The sequence below is a fragment of the Alligator mississippiensis genome, chromosome 5 (genome assembly GCF_030867095.1).
Source record: "Alligator mississippiensis isolate rAllMis1 chromosome 5, rAllMis1, whole genome shotgun sequence".
Classification (NCBI taxonomy): domain Eukaryota; kingdom Metazoa; phylum Chordata; order Crocodylia; family Alligatoridae; genus Alligator; species Alligator mississippiensis.
This window is the reverse complement of record NC_081828.1, coordinates 20105979-20119454: the sequence shown is the minus strand read 5'-3', so window position 1 is coordinate 20119454 and position 13476 is coordinate 20105979. Positions and strand designations below refer to the sequence as shown.

The 13476-nt window shown below is 37.5% G+C and overlaps 1 protein-coding gene across 1 annotated transcript in view; it reads left to right on the top strand.

Annotated features, from left to right (window-relative positions):
• Nucleotides 1-11726, top strand: part of NEGR1 (neuronal growth regulator 1) — a 654907-nt gene extending 643181 nt beyond the window's left edge. Inside the window, exon 7 of the mRNA XM_019489191.2 lies at nucleotides 8867-11726. Within this exon, the coding sequence (XP_019344736.2) occupies nucleotides 8867-8988 (122 nt within the window). The 3' untranslated portion in view covers nucleotides 8989-11726. The remainder of the gene's footprint in view (nucleotides 1-8866) is intronic.
• Nucleotides 11727-13476: the final 1750 nt, after the last annotated feature.

The following is a 13476-nucleotide window of genomic DNA, read 5'->3' as shown; positions in this document are numbered from 1 at the left end:
ACTACATGTTTAGCTAAGTATCAAAAACTTGCATTCTGAATATCTTTAGTTAGGGAATCATTCATTCAAGAAACTGTATAAAGGATTTAGGATTTATTCATCCAGTAATATTATTCTTCAATTGTCTGAAAATTCTTACCCTTATAAATCTGAATGGAAGCTGTCTCACAAAGGAAGCAGCATCTATAATAGACTCCCATTGTACATTAGACTTTATGCATAATGCAGCCAACTGCAACAAAGAGAAAGGGGAATTGGGAATTTGCTTTTAATGTTGAATTGAAATCCCAAAATTGTTACTTCAGAATGAAAATACACATTGCTCAGAACTAACCTCTGTTTGTATTTAAAGAGTTTCTTGTTTACAATTTAGAGAGTTGGATAAAGCTGTTTAATTTTTCTTTGTAATCCTCTAACACAATACCAAACTTCTCACAAGGCTCCACTAATAATAAGATTTATTAGACAAGTACTATTAATCGGTTGAATTAGAAAATATTTAGTAAAGCAAGAATTTTCCTGAAGAATTCTACAGGTTATACTGATGTAAATATAGGAGACTTTGAAATGTAATGCATTTTTGTCTGATTTCCCTGTCGTGCAAGCAAAAGAAAACACATCTACAACAAATGAAATACTGCTTTGTCTGAGCTTCTCTTTAGTCTATGAGTATCAACTGTGTCATAAAATGAAAATGTTATGCAGCAGCAAAAATAAAGGCCACAGAAAATAGATAAGGTACGTTAAAAAGTAAGTGATTTACTACAGGTAGTAATTCCAGTTTACCACTTGTTACCAGTTTAGTTTTTTAAGAATAACCATCTTCTACAGGACCACTATTTACCTCTTGACATCTCTGATTTCTGCCTAGAAAATTAAAAGGAATGTGACATTTTTGTAAATGTTTCACTAACATTTACAGATTAATTTATTTTTCCTTTTCATTGGGTGAGAAAAAATACCTATATTATACATTTATAACTGCATTTTCTGTAAATGCTCTGGTGTATTCTTGTCTCTGTGAATATTCATACTGTTAGGTTTTTTTTAGTTTTATTTTGAGGTATGAATAATACCAGTTAAGTTTCCTCCCTCATTTGAACAGATTGAAATCACTGCTTAGGACTCTTTACCAAGTTTGAATCATACCTTTTGGACTAGTTTCTGTATCTTCAGCTTGCAAGTAAGCTTACATTTACATAGGAACTTATCTAAGATAAAGCCATGTGTTGTAGCTATGAGATGGGAAATTAGCACAGACATACAGAAAATTAGTTAAGTTTCAAGTCTCCAAAAACAAGACCCAAAGCAACCTTGTAAGCACCTAAACAGGACCTAGAACCAAATCAACCCCTTCAGTGACCACAAAACTTATTAGGTACTTAGATTTATTAGGAGCTTCAATTTGGGGCTAAAAATATCCCTATTTTCATATTTTTCCTGGCAAGGGCCAGGGCACTTCCTTTGCAAGAGGGATATGTGGCCTTGAACCCCAGCAGAGTGAGAAGGGCTTAGAACACAGGCTTTTGACATCCTGAGCAAGAGCTTTTACTACAAGCACTTACACAAAAGTTGGATACTGCTACTAGGTATACTCAAAAGTTACTGGGGGAAATGGGAAATGCTGTACTTAATCCTGAACTCAGTGCAGATCTCAGGTAGCTGTTGTAGGTCTAGTAAGTGTCAGACTTCAAGGCAATCTGAACCCTATCATGATAGAAATTCCTCCTTTCAATTCTGAGTCAGACACCCAAGCTCCAAAGAGGAGCATGGATTTAGACACGTTTTTGTACCTACACGTTTTTATTGGCTACCAGTAGATGCCTTCCTGCAGAGCAACTAAGTGATCTGGATCATCCAAAAATGATTAGGTGCCTTAGATGCAAGACTTATAAGAAAAGGCTGAAAGAACTATAGTTATTTAGTCTAAAGGGGTGCTTGTGCATGTGACAAAAATTGGCTGTTTTTGCAGTTTAATTGCATCATGCAGCACACATGCAAGGGGGGGCAGGGGTGAGGGTTATGATTTAAATTGGTTTGTTACATTGCAAACTAAATCACATCCACATGTAGTTTAGTTTGCAATGTAGCTATTTGTAACGTTACATCCTTTTGACAGCTCTTCCCAGGCCTCGAGGAAGAGTTGGATCCAGCAAGGGCTGCCTGTGAGCTGGGGCAGCACCCACGCTGCTAGCACCCCGCCCAAGCTGGGGCAACACCTGGCCAACTAGCAGCCCTCCCGGACAGCCCTGAGGGGCACCACCACCACAGAAGGAAGGACTGAGGCCCCCTGCAGCTCAGGGGCCACTTGGCCTGCCAACAGCTCATCTCTCCTCCCCACCCCCCCACCTTGGGAGATGCAGGCAGGCTCCATGGGATGAGGGGGAAATATCTCACTGTAAAAGGGACAGAAGCCCCTAAATTGAAACAGTGGGTTTTTAATCATCACAAAAATCCACCATTTCAATTTAGGGAATTAAACCCCTATCATGTGAACAAGTGCCCGAGAAGACAAGACTGGAAGGGGAGCGGGATTTGGTAACAGACTCCCAATACCTAAAGGCAATGACAAAGTGGGTGTGGCCATCGGGGACAGGACTAGGCGCAATGGCTTTAAGCTTCAGCAGGGAAAATTTGGGTTGGAGATTAGGGGGAACTTTCTGACTATGAGAAGGGTCCAGAATTGGAACAGACTGTGAGACCTGGAGAAACTGTGGAATCTCCATCCTTGCAAGTTTTCAAGAGTAGATTGGACAGACACTGGCCTGGCGTGTTTTAGTCAGGGACAATCCTGCTTCAAGCCAGGGGCCTGAACTAGATGACCTCATGAGGTCCCTTTCAGACCTGTGTTCCTATGATCCTGGGCAAACATGAGTTCTTGCTATTCACTATACATGGGCACCAAACTTGATGTTCTGTATCACCCCCCTGGGGCAAGATATCCACATCTTAGGTATGGTGACACATAAGTGAAGGTGCCTTATAGGTTGATTAGGATCTGATCATTCAGTGACTTGAGGAACTCAACCCTCTTTTTCACACGTGACAGAGGCTCAGACTGTCTCAGCTACTGGTCAAATAAGGCCACCATTTGGGTGCCACTGGCATTCTCAACACTCACTCATCTGTTATCATACCTAGTAAACATCCACATTTCTGCTGATATCAGTGGAAGTGAGATCCCTAAATACCTTTCAAAAATCTGGACTAATTTTCATGGAAGTTCAAAAGGACTTTGACTTCTAAGCATTTGACTTTAATACTAGATGCCTTGTTTTATACCTCCCTGCACAGATTGTTAAATGATTGTGAAAGAACAGCTGGTCCTGTGGTTAAAGCATTGTATTGGCACAGAGATGTCAATTCTGATCCCAGGTAGGTGACAAACTTCTTTTGTAAACTAGGACAAGTCATTTTTTTCAGCTATGAAGAATAGGAGAGGGTGTGTGGGTGTGTGTACATGTGTGTTCTTGTGCATACATGCCTCTACTTCCTCCCTCCATGAAAAATGGATATAATAATGCTCCCCTATCTCCCTGTGCCAGTGTTAAGCACCATAGAAAAGTCAATAATAATAATTAATAATATATCACTTGAGGAGCTGGGATTTTGACAGCTGAGGAGGTCCTTTTAGGCAGCCAAAATTACCAGTTCATAAATGTTCATATTCTTTGCAGAAACTGTATAATAGAGAAGATAATTCAAAGTCTACAGGTTGATATATTTTTAGAATATGTGAGTATGTTTTCTTGCAACCATAATGTCAATGGCATAACCTTTGAATATATCATTGAAATCTTTCTGTTGTATCCTGTGCGGAGAGATTCTTTCTTGATTTAACTCACGAGTTGAGGCAGTCATGACAACTATATATAGCATAACAGTAGTGAAGAGAGACCAGTGCTGCAGCAACAGCATTTCAGTGTTACTTCAGAGAGGCATCGTACACTCAAACAGTAATTACAAAAAAATACCTAAGTCCCATACATATTTAATACATACAACAAAGTGCCTTATATGTGTAAGTCAGCATGGTTAGTGGTGCAGAAATGAAGACAGGGATCCTGTACCACAACAGGTGATGTTTATCAGAACAGAAATAGGTAAAGAAAAAAAACGTATGGCTGTAGTTACTTTTTATGGGTTGTATTGTTACCGAATACATGGTTTTAAATTGATTGATTTTTGTACTCATGAACTTAATGGAACCTAAATAACACTGGTAAAATTCAACCCTATCTAAAGAAGTAGCACAAATCTTTTCTTATGCACCATGTAAGTTGTACTTAAACCATAGCTTCACCTAGGCAGTTGTCACTGCCCAAGGATTGATTTTGTGCTAGATGGCTGAAAAAACACTTTTCTACATAGGCTAGAAACCTGCTATGTTTCTAGGCCTAGGTTGGATTCTAGGCCTCTCTGATTTCTGTTGAAACCCCATTCTATTGAATCATGTAGTGATCCTACATAAATAAAGGTCTGTGAAGTGAAATGTGACACCACCACATTTATTTTCACCTGTAAGCTGTCTAGCTGTCCAGACAGAAACACTTTCTTTGTATAATATATGTTTTATGAGTACTTTTTATTATTTGGTTCACAAGAAAATTTGTGAGTATTTCAGTTTTGATATAATTATTGAATTTTCAATTTGTGATTTTTCCAGTTTAGTTTAATAGTATGCATGGAGGTCGTAATAAAAGGTTTCTGTATTACAGCAGTAAATACATGTTTGTCATAGAACTTTGGAGTGTCATACGGTCTGAGTTTTACAGATGGATGATGGGAGTAGAGTGGATGAATGATGGGAGGGTGGTTGAGTAAGTGAATGGAAAGCAACTCAGTGGAAGGAATAGGTAAAGATTTTTATAAAATTTTACAATAAGCCTTCAAAGGGTGACATTTAGGAGCATCTAGCCCCTAAGACTATACAGAAAGCTAGAAGGGAGCAAACTATCACTACACTTATAGAGAATGTTGTAAATTTTGCAAGGGAACTCACAATAAATCCCTTGGCATTAGACCACAAGCTTAGCTCAGCTTAACCAAATTAAAAGTCAGATTGGCCACAGGGCACTTTTTAACTTCCTCAGGCTAGATTGCTTCCCTTACTCAAGTTGAATACAATCGTATATCCTAAATAGTCCTTTTGAAATGAACAGACCATTTTTAAGTGGTACCCAGCATGAGTGAGGGTATCACAATCCAGCCCAGCCTGAAACACAAGGAGAACTGTTAATAGGAAGTAAAAGAAGAGTCAGACGTAAGACATTGCTTTAGACCAGTAGTTGGATGAATGATACCAGGTCAGTCCACAGGCTGGATCCAGTCTATGGTCCTGATCCAGTGCATGAGACCAGCCCAGCCAGGTCCCTATACAGATGCATGGGAATGGCCTACCTGGGGCCTGATTCCTCCCCATGGTGTTGGCCTGTCTAGGGCCTGGTCTATCCACATGGAAATGGCCCAGCTGGTGTCCAGTCCCTCTGCATTGAAACAAGCTGGCCAGGGCCCAATCTCTCTATGCAGGGCTTGGAAATCTGGCATCAGGGAACCAGTGGTAGTGTTAATTCTGATACCCTCATGCTGGATTCTGATACCCTCATGCCAAATTTACGGGCCTTTGGGGAGCTATGCAAACCAGATGGCATGGTTCTTCAGGCCAGATCTGGCCTATGGGCTGGGGCTTTAGCACCCTGCTTTAAACTAACATTCAGAGACATGACTATTTAGAGGTTCCATTATTTGTGACATTATTATCATAACTCCTCTATTGTTCCCTATTAAATTTGGAGAAAATAAATATAGATTTTTCTCATCATTAATGCTTTTTAACAAAATAAAAAGTAAATAAAATTATTACCTTTTCTTTATTTTCCTCATAAGTATCTAGCAACACTAGAATTGGGATTTCAAGATACTTTTGCTAAGCTAAGAATGAGTAGATAAGAATATATCCTACATCAAGATTTATGAGTCCCTGATGCAACAAAGGAGCTCAGAATCAATCAGCAGTTAGGACTATAATTCCAAAAATGCATGTTTTCCCATCTGTCTCAAGTAAAGCCCTTGAAAGGTTTTAGTGAACTAATAATTATTAACCGTATGTAAAAAAGATTGTTTTTCTCTGTTATATCTAAGGAGCAGTTGATTTAAAAAAGAAAATCTGGATCAATTAAAATAAAGGCACTCCCTGTAATGAAAATGTAAATGCCCAAATACAGATTCAGGTTAGGGGACTCACAGAAAGACATACTTTTTTTTCATAGAAGTTCGGATAACCATCTGCAGTCTATTGACAGAAGAACAAGCTCTTACACCCACACCCATCCGCGCCAAATAACTATATTACTGTATTGTTTTCAGCTTGAAAAAAACATGCCTATACAAATAAGAATCAAGTCATATGATGAGATTTTAGGTTTTGGAGAAGAACAGAATACTGGATGCAGTCATCTGGAGGAAAATTCACTTCAGTGCTACTAGCACAACTGTCAGATCATTTGGTGTCACTAGTTTTATTGATATATTTCTATATTGAGTTCAAATATGAGTTCCTGCAGTTTTATCTAATAATTGGTAACAGATATATTGAAATGCAAAATTCCGTGCTTAAATTGTTTCTCTCCTTTAAAAGGAAAACCATCCCATTGAAAAGAAAGAAGAATTTAGCACTGCTTGGTTCCAAAATACAGAATCTTTCTTGAACTAAAAAATATATGAAGATATAAAAAAGATAACTCAGGTCTTCAAATGGCATTATAATTTCCTTTTCAATACTGAATGCCTCTTTAGCCACAGAGTATCTCTCTGCAGTGGGAGGGAAGTGGCCACGGAGTGATGCAGGCTTTGATGCCAAAGGACAGCAGTAAAACAATGTCAATAGGGGAACTGTACAAGCATTCATTAAACCCATCTAAGCTCCTTTGCACTAAAATTAAACCAGATGACCTTTAACTTTCCACTGCACCCACCATTTTTAGATCAGACTAAGCATTGTGAATGCCAATACACTGAGCATTTCTACCAAACTAAAGTCAATTCTGTTGATAGAAATGTAACATTTGTACATGCTCTGCTGAGAATGGGGGTTTTGTTCAAAATGCAGTATCAAGACCAGAGGCAGTGGTGTTTTAGATTCTAGTAAAGGCCCAGATCTTAAAGCTTGTGGATACAAACAAGCATTCACTGCGCCTAGTCTAGACATAGGCAGCTTACTTTAAGCCGCCTACACCTAAACCAGGAGCGGGCATGTGCAGGAGTTTGCCACTGCTGGGAACAGTGTGTGCAGCTGTTTGCTGGTTCTCAGCACCTTGCGGGCTGACTGGTATAAGTAACTCAGGGTGGAGGGGTACAGTGGGTGTGATCAGGGGCAATATAGCCCAGTCAGGTCAGGGGAGTGGGAATAGCACTACCCAGAGCTAGGGTGAATGTCTGGGCTTTCCCAGCCCCAGGACTGTGCTGCAAGCATACACAGGTATTCCAGAGATCTAGTTAATCTGATCTGTCTTAGTGTACCTACTCAGGTAAACTAACTTGGATTGGGCCTGCCATTTTTGGATGTTTTAAACCTTCTGCAGATCTGTACGATCAGGCATTTAGATCATCCTAACCGTGGTTAGACTGATCTAAATATAATGCCTGTAGCTCTTTGCAGCCATGAGAAACTACATCTGCTGTTTGCAAGTCATGAAACTGAACTTGCCTGTTTCTGCATTGAGCTAAATATGAGCTTTTCCACTTATTTCAGTAATAGCTATATGTACAAATTTGAAGGCAGAAGTTAGGCTATATTGCTTGCAAAATCAGACCTTCTGTTTTACTATCACAATGACTGATTATCCTCTTACTCTCTGCTTTAGGTATCTTTTGTTGCCTGTGTTCATTTTGTATTTCAGATACAAATAACAATGTGCTAGTGTCTAATTTTGATGTTGTGTTAGCTGAAAAGTAAAAAGTCCCATCTATTTGTATCACACAGAACTGTGCAGAAATGCAAATGTAGAGTAGACATAATCTTGCATACTTGGGAATGTTCAGGATGACTTAACAGTTCTTTTTCATTTCTAATATATTTGATTTTATGAAAACAAAATGGAATAGTTCCGCATTGTGTCTGTTAGGCATCTGTTAAAGTCCCAGCCAAAATAGCCAGCAGGCAAACTGAATGTTATTGTATCAAAGCATGTGCTTTATTTCTTTAGTTGCTGCCTTTTTAATTTACGGTTTATTTATTCTGCTTGTATGTATTGATTATAACTATAGTATTTACTTGGCTATTATAGCTAGGCATTTGGAGTATATGGTTACAGTAAGGAAAGGAAAGACAAATTCTTTTCCAGAGTGAAAATAACTATATCTCTCCCAACCAACTTCAAACTTGGCTTTTTAAAGTTAGGCACCCAATGAAAAGTGACCTGATTTTGACCATGGTCAGCAGTCACAAAGACCACTTCAGTGGGAACTTGAGTGCTCAGCTCACCTCAAAATCAGATAAAAAGTTTAGAGGCTTTAAAACCTGAGGTATAATGATGCATCAGGGTGCTTGGGGCAGCTACTACATACAGGCGCAGCAATTACTTCCAGTTGCCACGGCACTGCTGGCATGATAGGGCAGCTGTGATTGAAGCCATTTTTTTCTGCCTCCCCCTGTCAAGTTGGCACCAGGGCAGCTAGCCCATTGGCCACTCCCTAGCTATGTCATTGCTTAATAGGGATGTCACTGCCTAGCTTCAAGTGTCCAAGTTTGGAAAAAAAAATAGCATTAATAATTATTTATTATTTCTAGGTAAAACAAGAGGACTGGCAATGCCTTCTTAGTCCTGGAACATAATATTTAGGTGTTCTTTTATTCTTTTCTTTGCAGCTCCGAGTACAGCCCAATACGGGATTACCGGTGGTGCTGAAGTTCTGTTCTCCTGCTGGTACCTGTTGACACTGTCCTCTTTCACCAGCATATTCTACCTGAAGAACATCATTCTACAATAAATGTAAAGAACCATAAAAGGCTTTTAAGGATTCTCTGAAAGTGCTGATGACTGGATCCAATCTGGTAGAGTTTGTTAAAAGCAGCGTGGGATATAATCAGCAGTGCTTACGTGGGGATGATCGCCTTCTGTAGAATTGCTCATTATGTAAATACTTTAATTCTACTCCTTTTTTTTTTTGATTAGCTGCATTACCTTGTGAAGCAGTACACATTGTCCTTTTTTAAGACGTGAAAGCTCTGAAATTACTTTTAGAGGATATTAATTGTGATTTCATGTTTGTAATCTACAAGTTTTCAAAAGCATTCAGTCATGGTCTGCTGGGTTGCAGACTGTAGTTTACAAAAAAAAAAAAAGTATATTGCAGTGAAAATGTGATTCTTTAAGGCTGCAATACAAATATTCAGTTCCCTCCTTAAATAAGATTCTGTCCACATTTACACACAACCTTTTTTTTTCTTTTTTGATAAAAAAGATCAAATAATATTGCCTTCAAAATACTTCAAAATATAACACATATCTAGATTTTCGTCTAGCATGATATTCAGGTTTCAAGAATGAGCCTTGTATAACAACTGCATTGTGCAGTTCTGCTTTTTTTCCTGTAAATTCAGCATGGGTGTGCCTTCATAGAATACTACTTTTCTCTTCCTCTCCAACAAATCTGGAATGTGTTTTGATAAATGCTGAGCGTTAGTTGGAGCGTACGTAATCTCGATTTGAGGGCAAAGGTGCTATTGGCGAAAAGGAATACCTACTCTTCCATCTCCAGTGGGGTAACGGGACTGTTTCAAACTATCCACAACAACTAGATTGCATGGTGGTTTTTTAGCGATCAGTCAAGTACAGCACACATATATTTACCTTATTTTTTCCCTCTGGTGTAGTTAATCTATCAATTCTCTCTGTAAAATAAGCTTTCCCACTACAAAATATAGCACAATTCTTTTAAGGCATCTTTTGAATGTAGCATTTTTCCCTTGTTCATTCACAAAGCTTTTTTATTATTGGTCAATACTATATGAATTGGTATTCTTTTTTGTACTTGATTTTGTACTGTATTGGTTAAGCAAGCACTGATGCTTTCATTTCAGAATTTCTTTAAATGTTAAAAAGCTGAGAATGAAGGAAGCATCAGACATGCATTTAAAAAATACATATTTAGAAAGAAGTGGCTCCAATAACTGTATGTAGTTCATGGTCCAAATGCCAATGGAGTGCATCTTTATAGCCAGAAATTCATTAATAATCTACTAACAATATTCAGATACTTTACCACAATAGTTTTTTTCACTTCTTATAAATGATTCTGGAGGGCCAAGTCTTGCAGTCCCAACCCAATGCAGGTTTCCACTGAGTTCAAGTGGAATTTTACCTCTGTAAATGATTAAATCCTAGAGTAGTAGATTTTATCTCTAGAGATTTAATAGGCTTGCTTTTTAGAAATGAGCATTTACTTTGCTGACTCCATTTTTTACCCACATTTCATTGCCCAAAAGTGCACTTTTATTCACTTTGAGCACAAAATTGAATGGGCAGTATTGAATACTGAACCGAAAACCTTTACAAATTTCATTCTTGAAGGCTGACTGTTTTCACAAACATGGCATATGGCCCTATGTAACAACCACTGAAGTCAACATTGACATCTACTAACTTCAGTGAGTATTGAATTGGATACAGAGAGAACTGCTGGTGGTATGAATTTCTAATAAATTGACTAATTACAGTCTAAAACTTTTGTCTAGTCATATGCTCAGTATGGAGAGTGACAGTAGTTAAGACAAACACCTGTTGTTGCATGATTAAAAATTTTAAATAAGCCGACGGAGCAATTTGTATAAAAAAATATCATGTCACTAAACACTGCATTGCTAGTGTGCTTATTTTTTTTAGTATCACTCTCAAAAATTTGACTCCTTTGCACTCTACTGCAGTCATTTTTGGTCCTATGCTAAGTTCTAGAGATAGCAATCCTCACTGCATACTATAAAAATCCAGCATTTCTAAATTTGGTTTGCAAATAGCCTAACATTTAAAACCTAAATTCTGAATTTATTTTGACCCTTGCTATATACTACCCCATTACTGAAATATAGACAAGGTTGGCAGTGAATCTTCTGTAACTACTGAATGACTCTTAGATAAGGAGAATAAAAAAATACACTGATTCCAAAAGATGGCAATAAAACATCTGAATCATGCTGTTTGTGTTCAGTGATAAATTAAAATATTTCTATTGTATTCTTTTCAGCTTGTGTGCTAAGTAATTACTACTTTCACAAACATGGCATTTTTTAAAACCGTGATTAACATGATAAAGTTTCATTCTTTGAGGAAGCAGTGTATAAAAAAGTACAAAACCATCCTGTACGTTATCTTGACATTCAGATCTCTCTTGTATTGCAGCTTTAAAGCACTATGTTCTAGGATCCATCCAATAGAAAGAGTGGTGCTGCAGAAAGTATCATATGTTAGTACAGTATTACGAAGAAAGAAACAGGTTAAGAATATATATGACCCAATTTTAGACTTGCATGATTCTATACTGTAGCTGGGCCAAGGTAAATGAATTGTTTTCTTGATTCCTGGCACCTGGGATATGAGAAGTCTGGCAACAGGATAAAACATGGTAACATTTTATGAAATATATATATATATATATTTTAAAGGGGATATGTTGACTTTTTTGCATCATGGGAACATTCTACCAATAAAGCCATTGGAAAACATGGGCCAGATTTTTAACATTGCCTCTGAATTTCCACTATCAGTTTTGGAGGACAGTTACTCTATGGCATGCAAAATGGGTGCAAATGACTTCTGCTTGTGCATACTAGGTCCCTAAACATCTGTGAGATCTACATGTTCAAAAGCAGTAGTTTGTGTGTGTCAATAGGTGCGTGCCCAATCCTACACAAACTGGGGCTACTTACATTAGCAGTATGCCTTTCAGTATGTGTCGGTAGGGTTAGTCTCTTGAAGGCTACTGATAAAACAAATTGATGATTTAACACTATGATTTGGGAAGAAATTTCAATATAATTTGTTTTGTGCACTGAGGAGTCCAAGCAAGACTACTCATGGTACAAAAAGTCAAGCTACAGCCTAAATTTATGCAAGATTGGGGCCCAAGCCAATACTGATGTAATAAAGTGACTTGCTTATTTGTTTAATATGCTCTATATGGTAACTGATACTTGCACAGTTTGGGACTTATTGGAACACTCTTTCAGTGTGGACTGTACAGACTTGCAAATTAAATACAGCAGTGTTTTACAAAATTGATTCATCCTTTAAAATACAAGGGGTATATTTGCTTTCTAACCAGTTCTTTTCTGGAATGTTCTATGCTCATCTAATTTATTACCCCTTACTGTTCATATTTTTAATCAATCATTATTATTTTTACTTCAACCGTAAAATATGAAAAATGAATGGATTAGCTCCAAGCAATATAATTGAATATTTCTTATACTAAGTTTGTTTTCCCTCATTTGATTTGCTAAAGTCTGTAATACCATAAGTTCCTGCTTGTGCAATAACTCAGGTTCATTAACTACCCTTGCATTGATGACATATTATGCATGGGCAATAGTGCTCTAATCATAGTGTTGCTGATCATGATTCTATACTAATATCGAACTTAAGGATGTCTCAGAACTTCTTATACAAATGCAGTTTCTCAAGGGGTATTAAATTGGCAGGAAAAAGTATTCTTAACTTCATAGCTAGACAGCTTTTTTTAACTTTTCAAAGTATATATTTTTTTTAGAAACTATGCTGTTTTTAAGATACAGGAGTGTTAAAAATATCACCAGTAAGCGCTGCTTTTTTGCACATTTTCAGAGTTGGCATTCTAACAAACTAATGGTAAACATGCCTACCCAAATATCTGCTTATTCCACATAACTGTGTGTTATAAAGAATGTGTATACCAAAATATATATATACGTGGATAAACAATATGCCTTAAAGCCTACATATGCATTTACTTCTAAGACTGGATTGTGCACTTCCAGTCTGGAGGTAAATAATCCATATTTCATAACCTGCCATGGAAGATTTTGTTTCTTTAAAAAAACAAAAACAAATGTGTTCCTTTGTTTTAAGGATATTTAATATCCTTTTAAAAGTCTTGCACAAACTGACATATGTGAGGAAGTTTAGGGTGAGAATGAAATTCTGGCCTGATCCTCTGACCTCCATTAGCAATCTGTACTGAGGAACTGATAAATAACTTGGTGGTTGCCATTGAAATCTCTCCTCTTTTCTCTTTTCTCTCTCATACTATAGGTATCTCTAAGTAGATACCTATAATATGTATAAGAAATAGCGCAATAAGGTGAATGTAATAAATAGGTGGTAAGGTAAAGTGATGCAAAGGAATTCTTAGAGATTTTAATGGGAATCGCATTGTACTCATTTTAAATGCTTCTTCTCTTCCTTTCCCTCTCATAGGAGTTTTCTTCCAGATGGCCCCATGTCC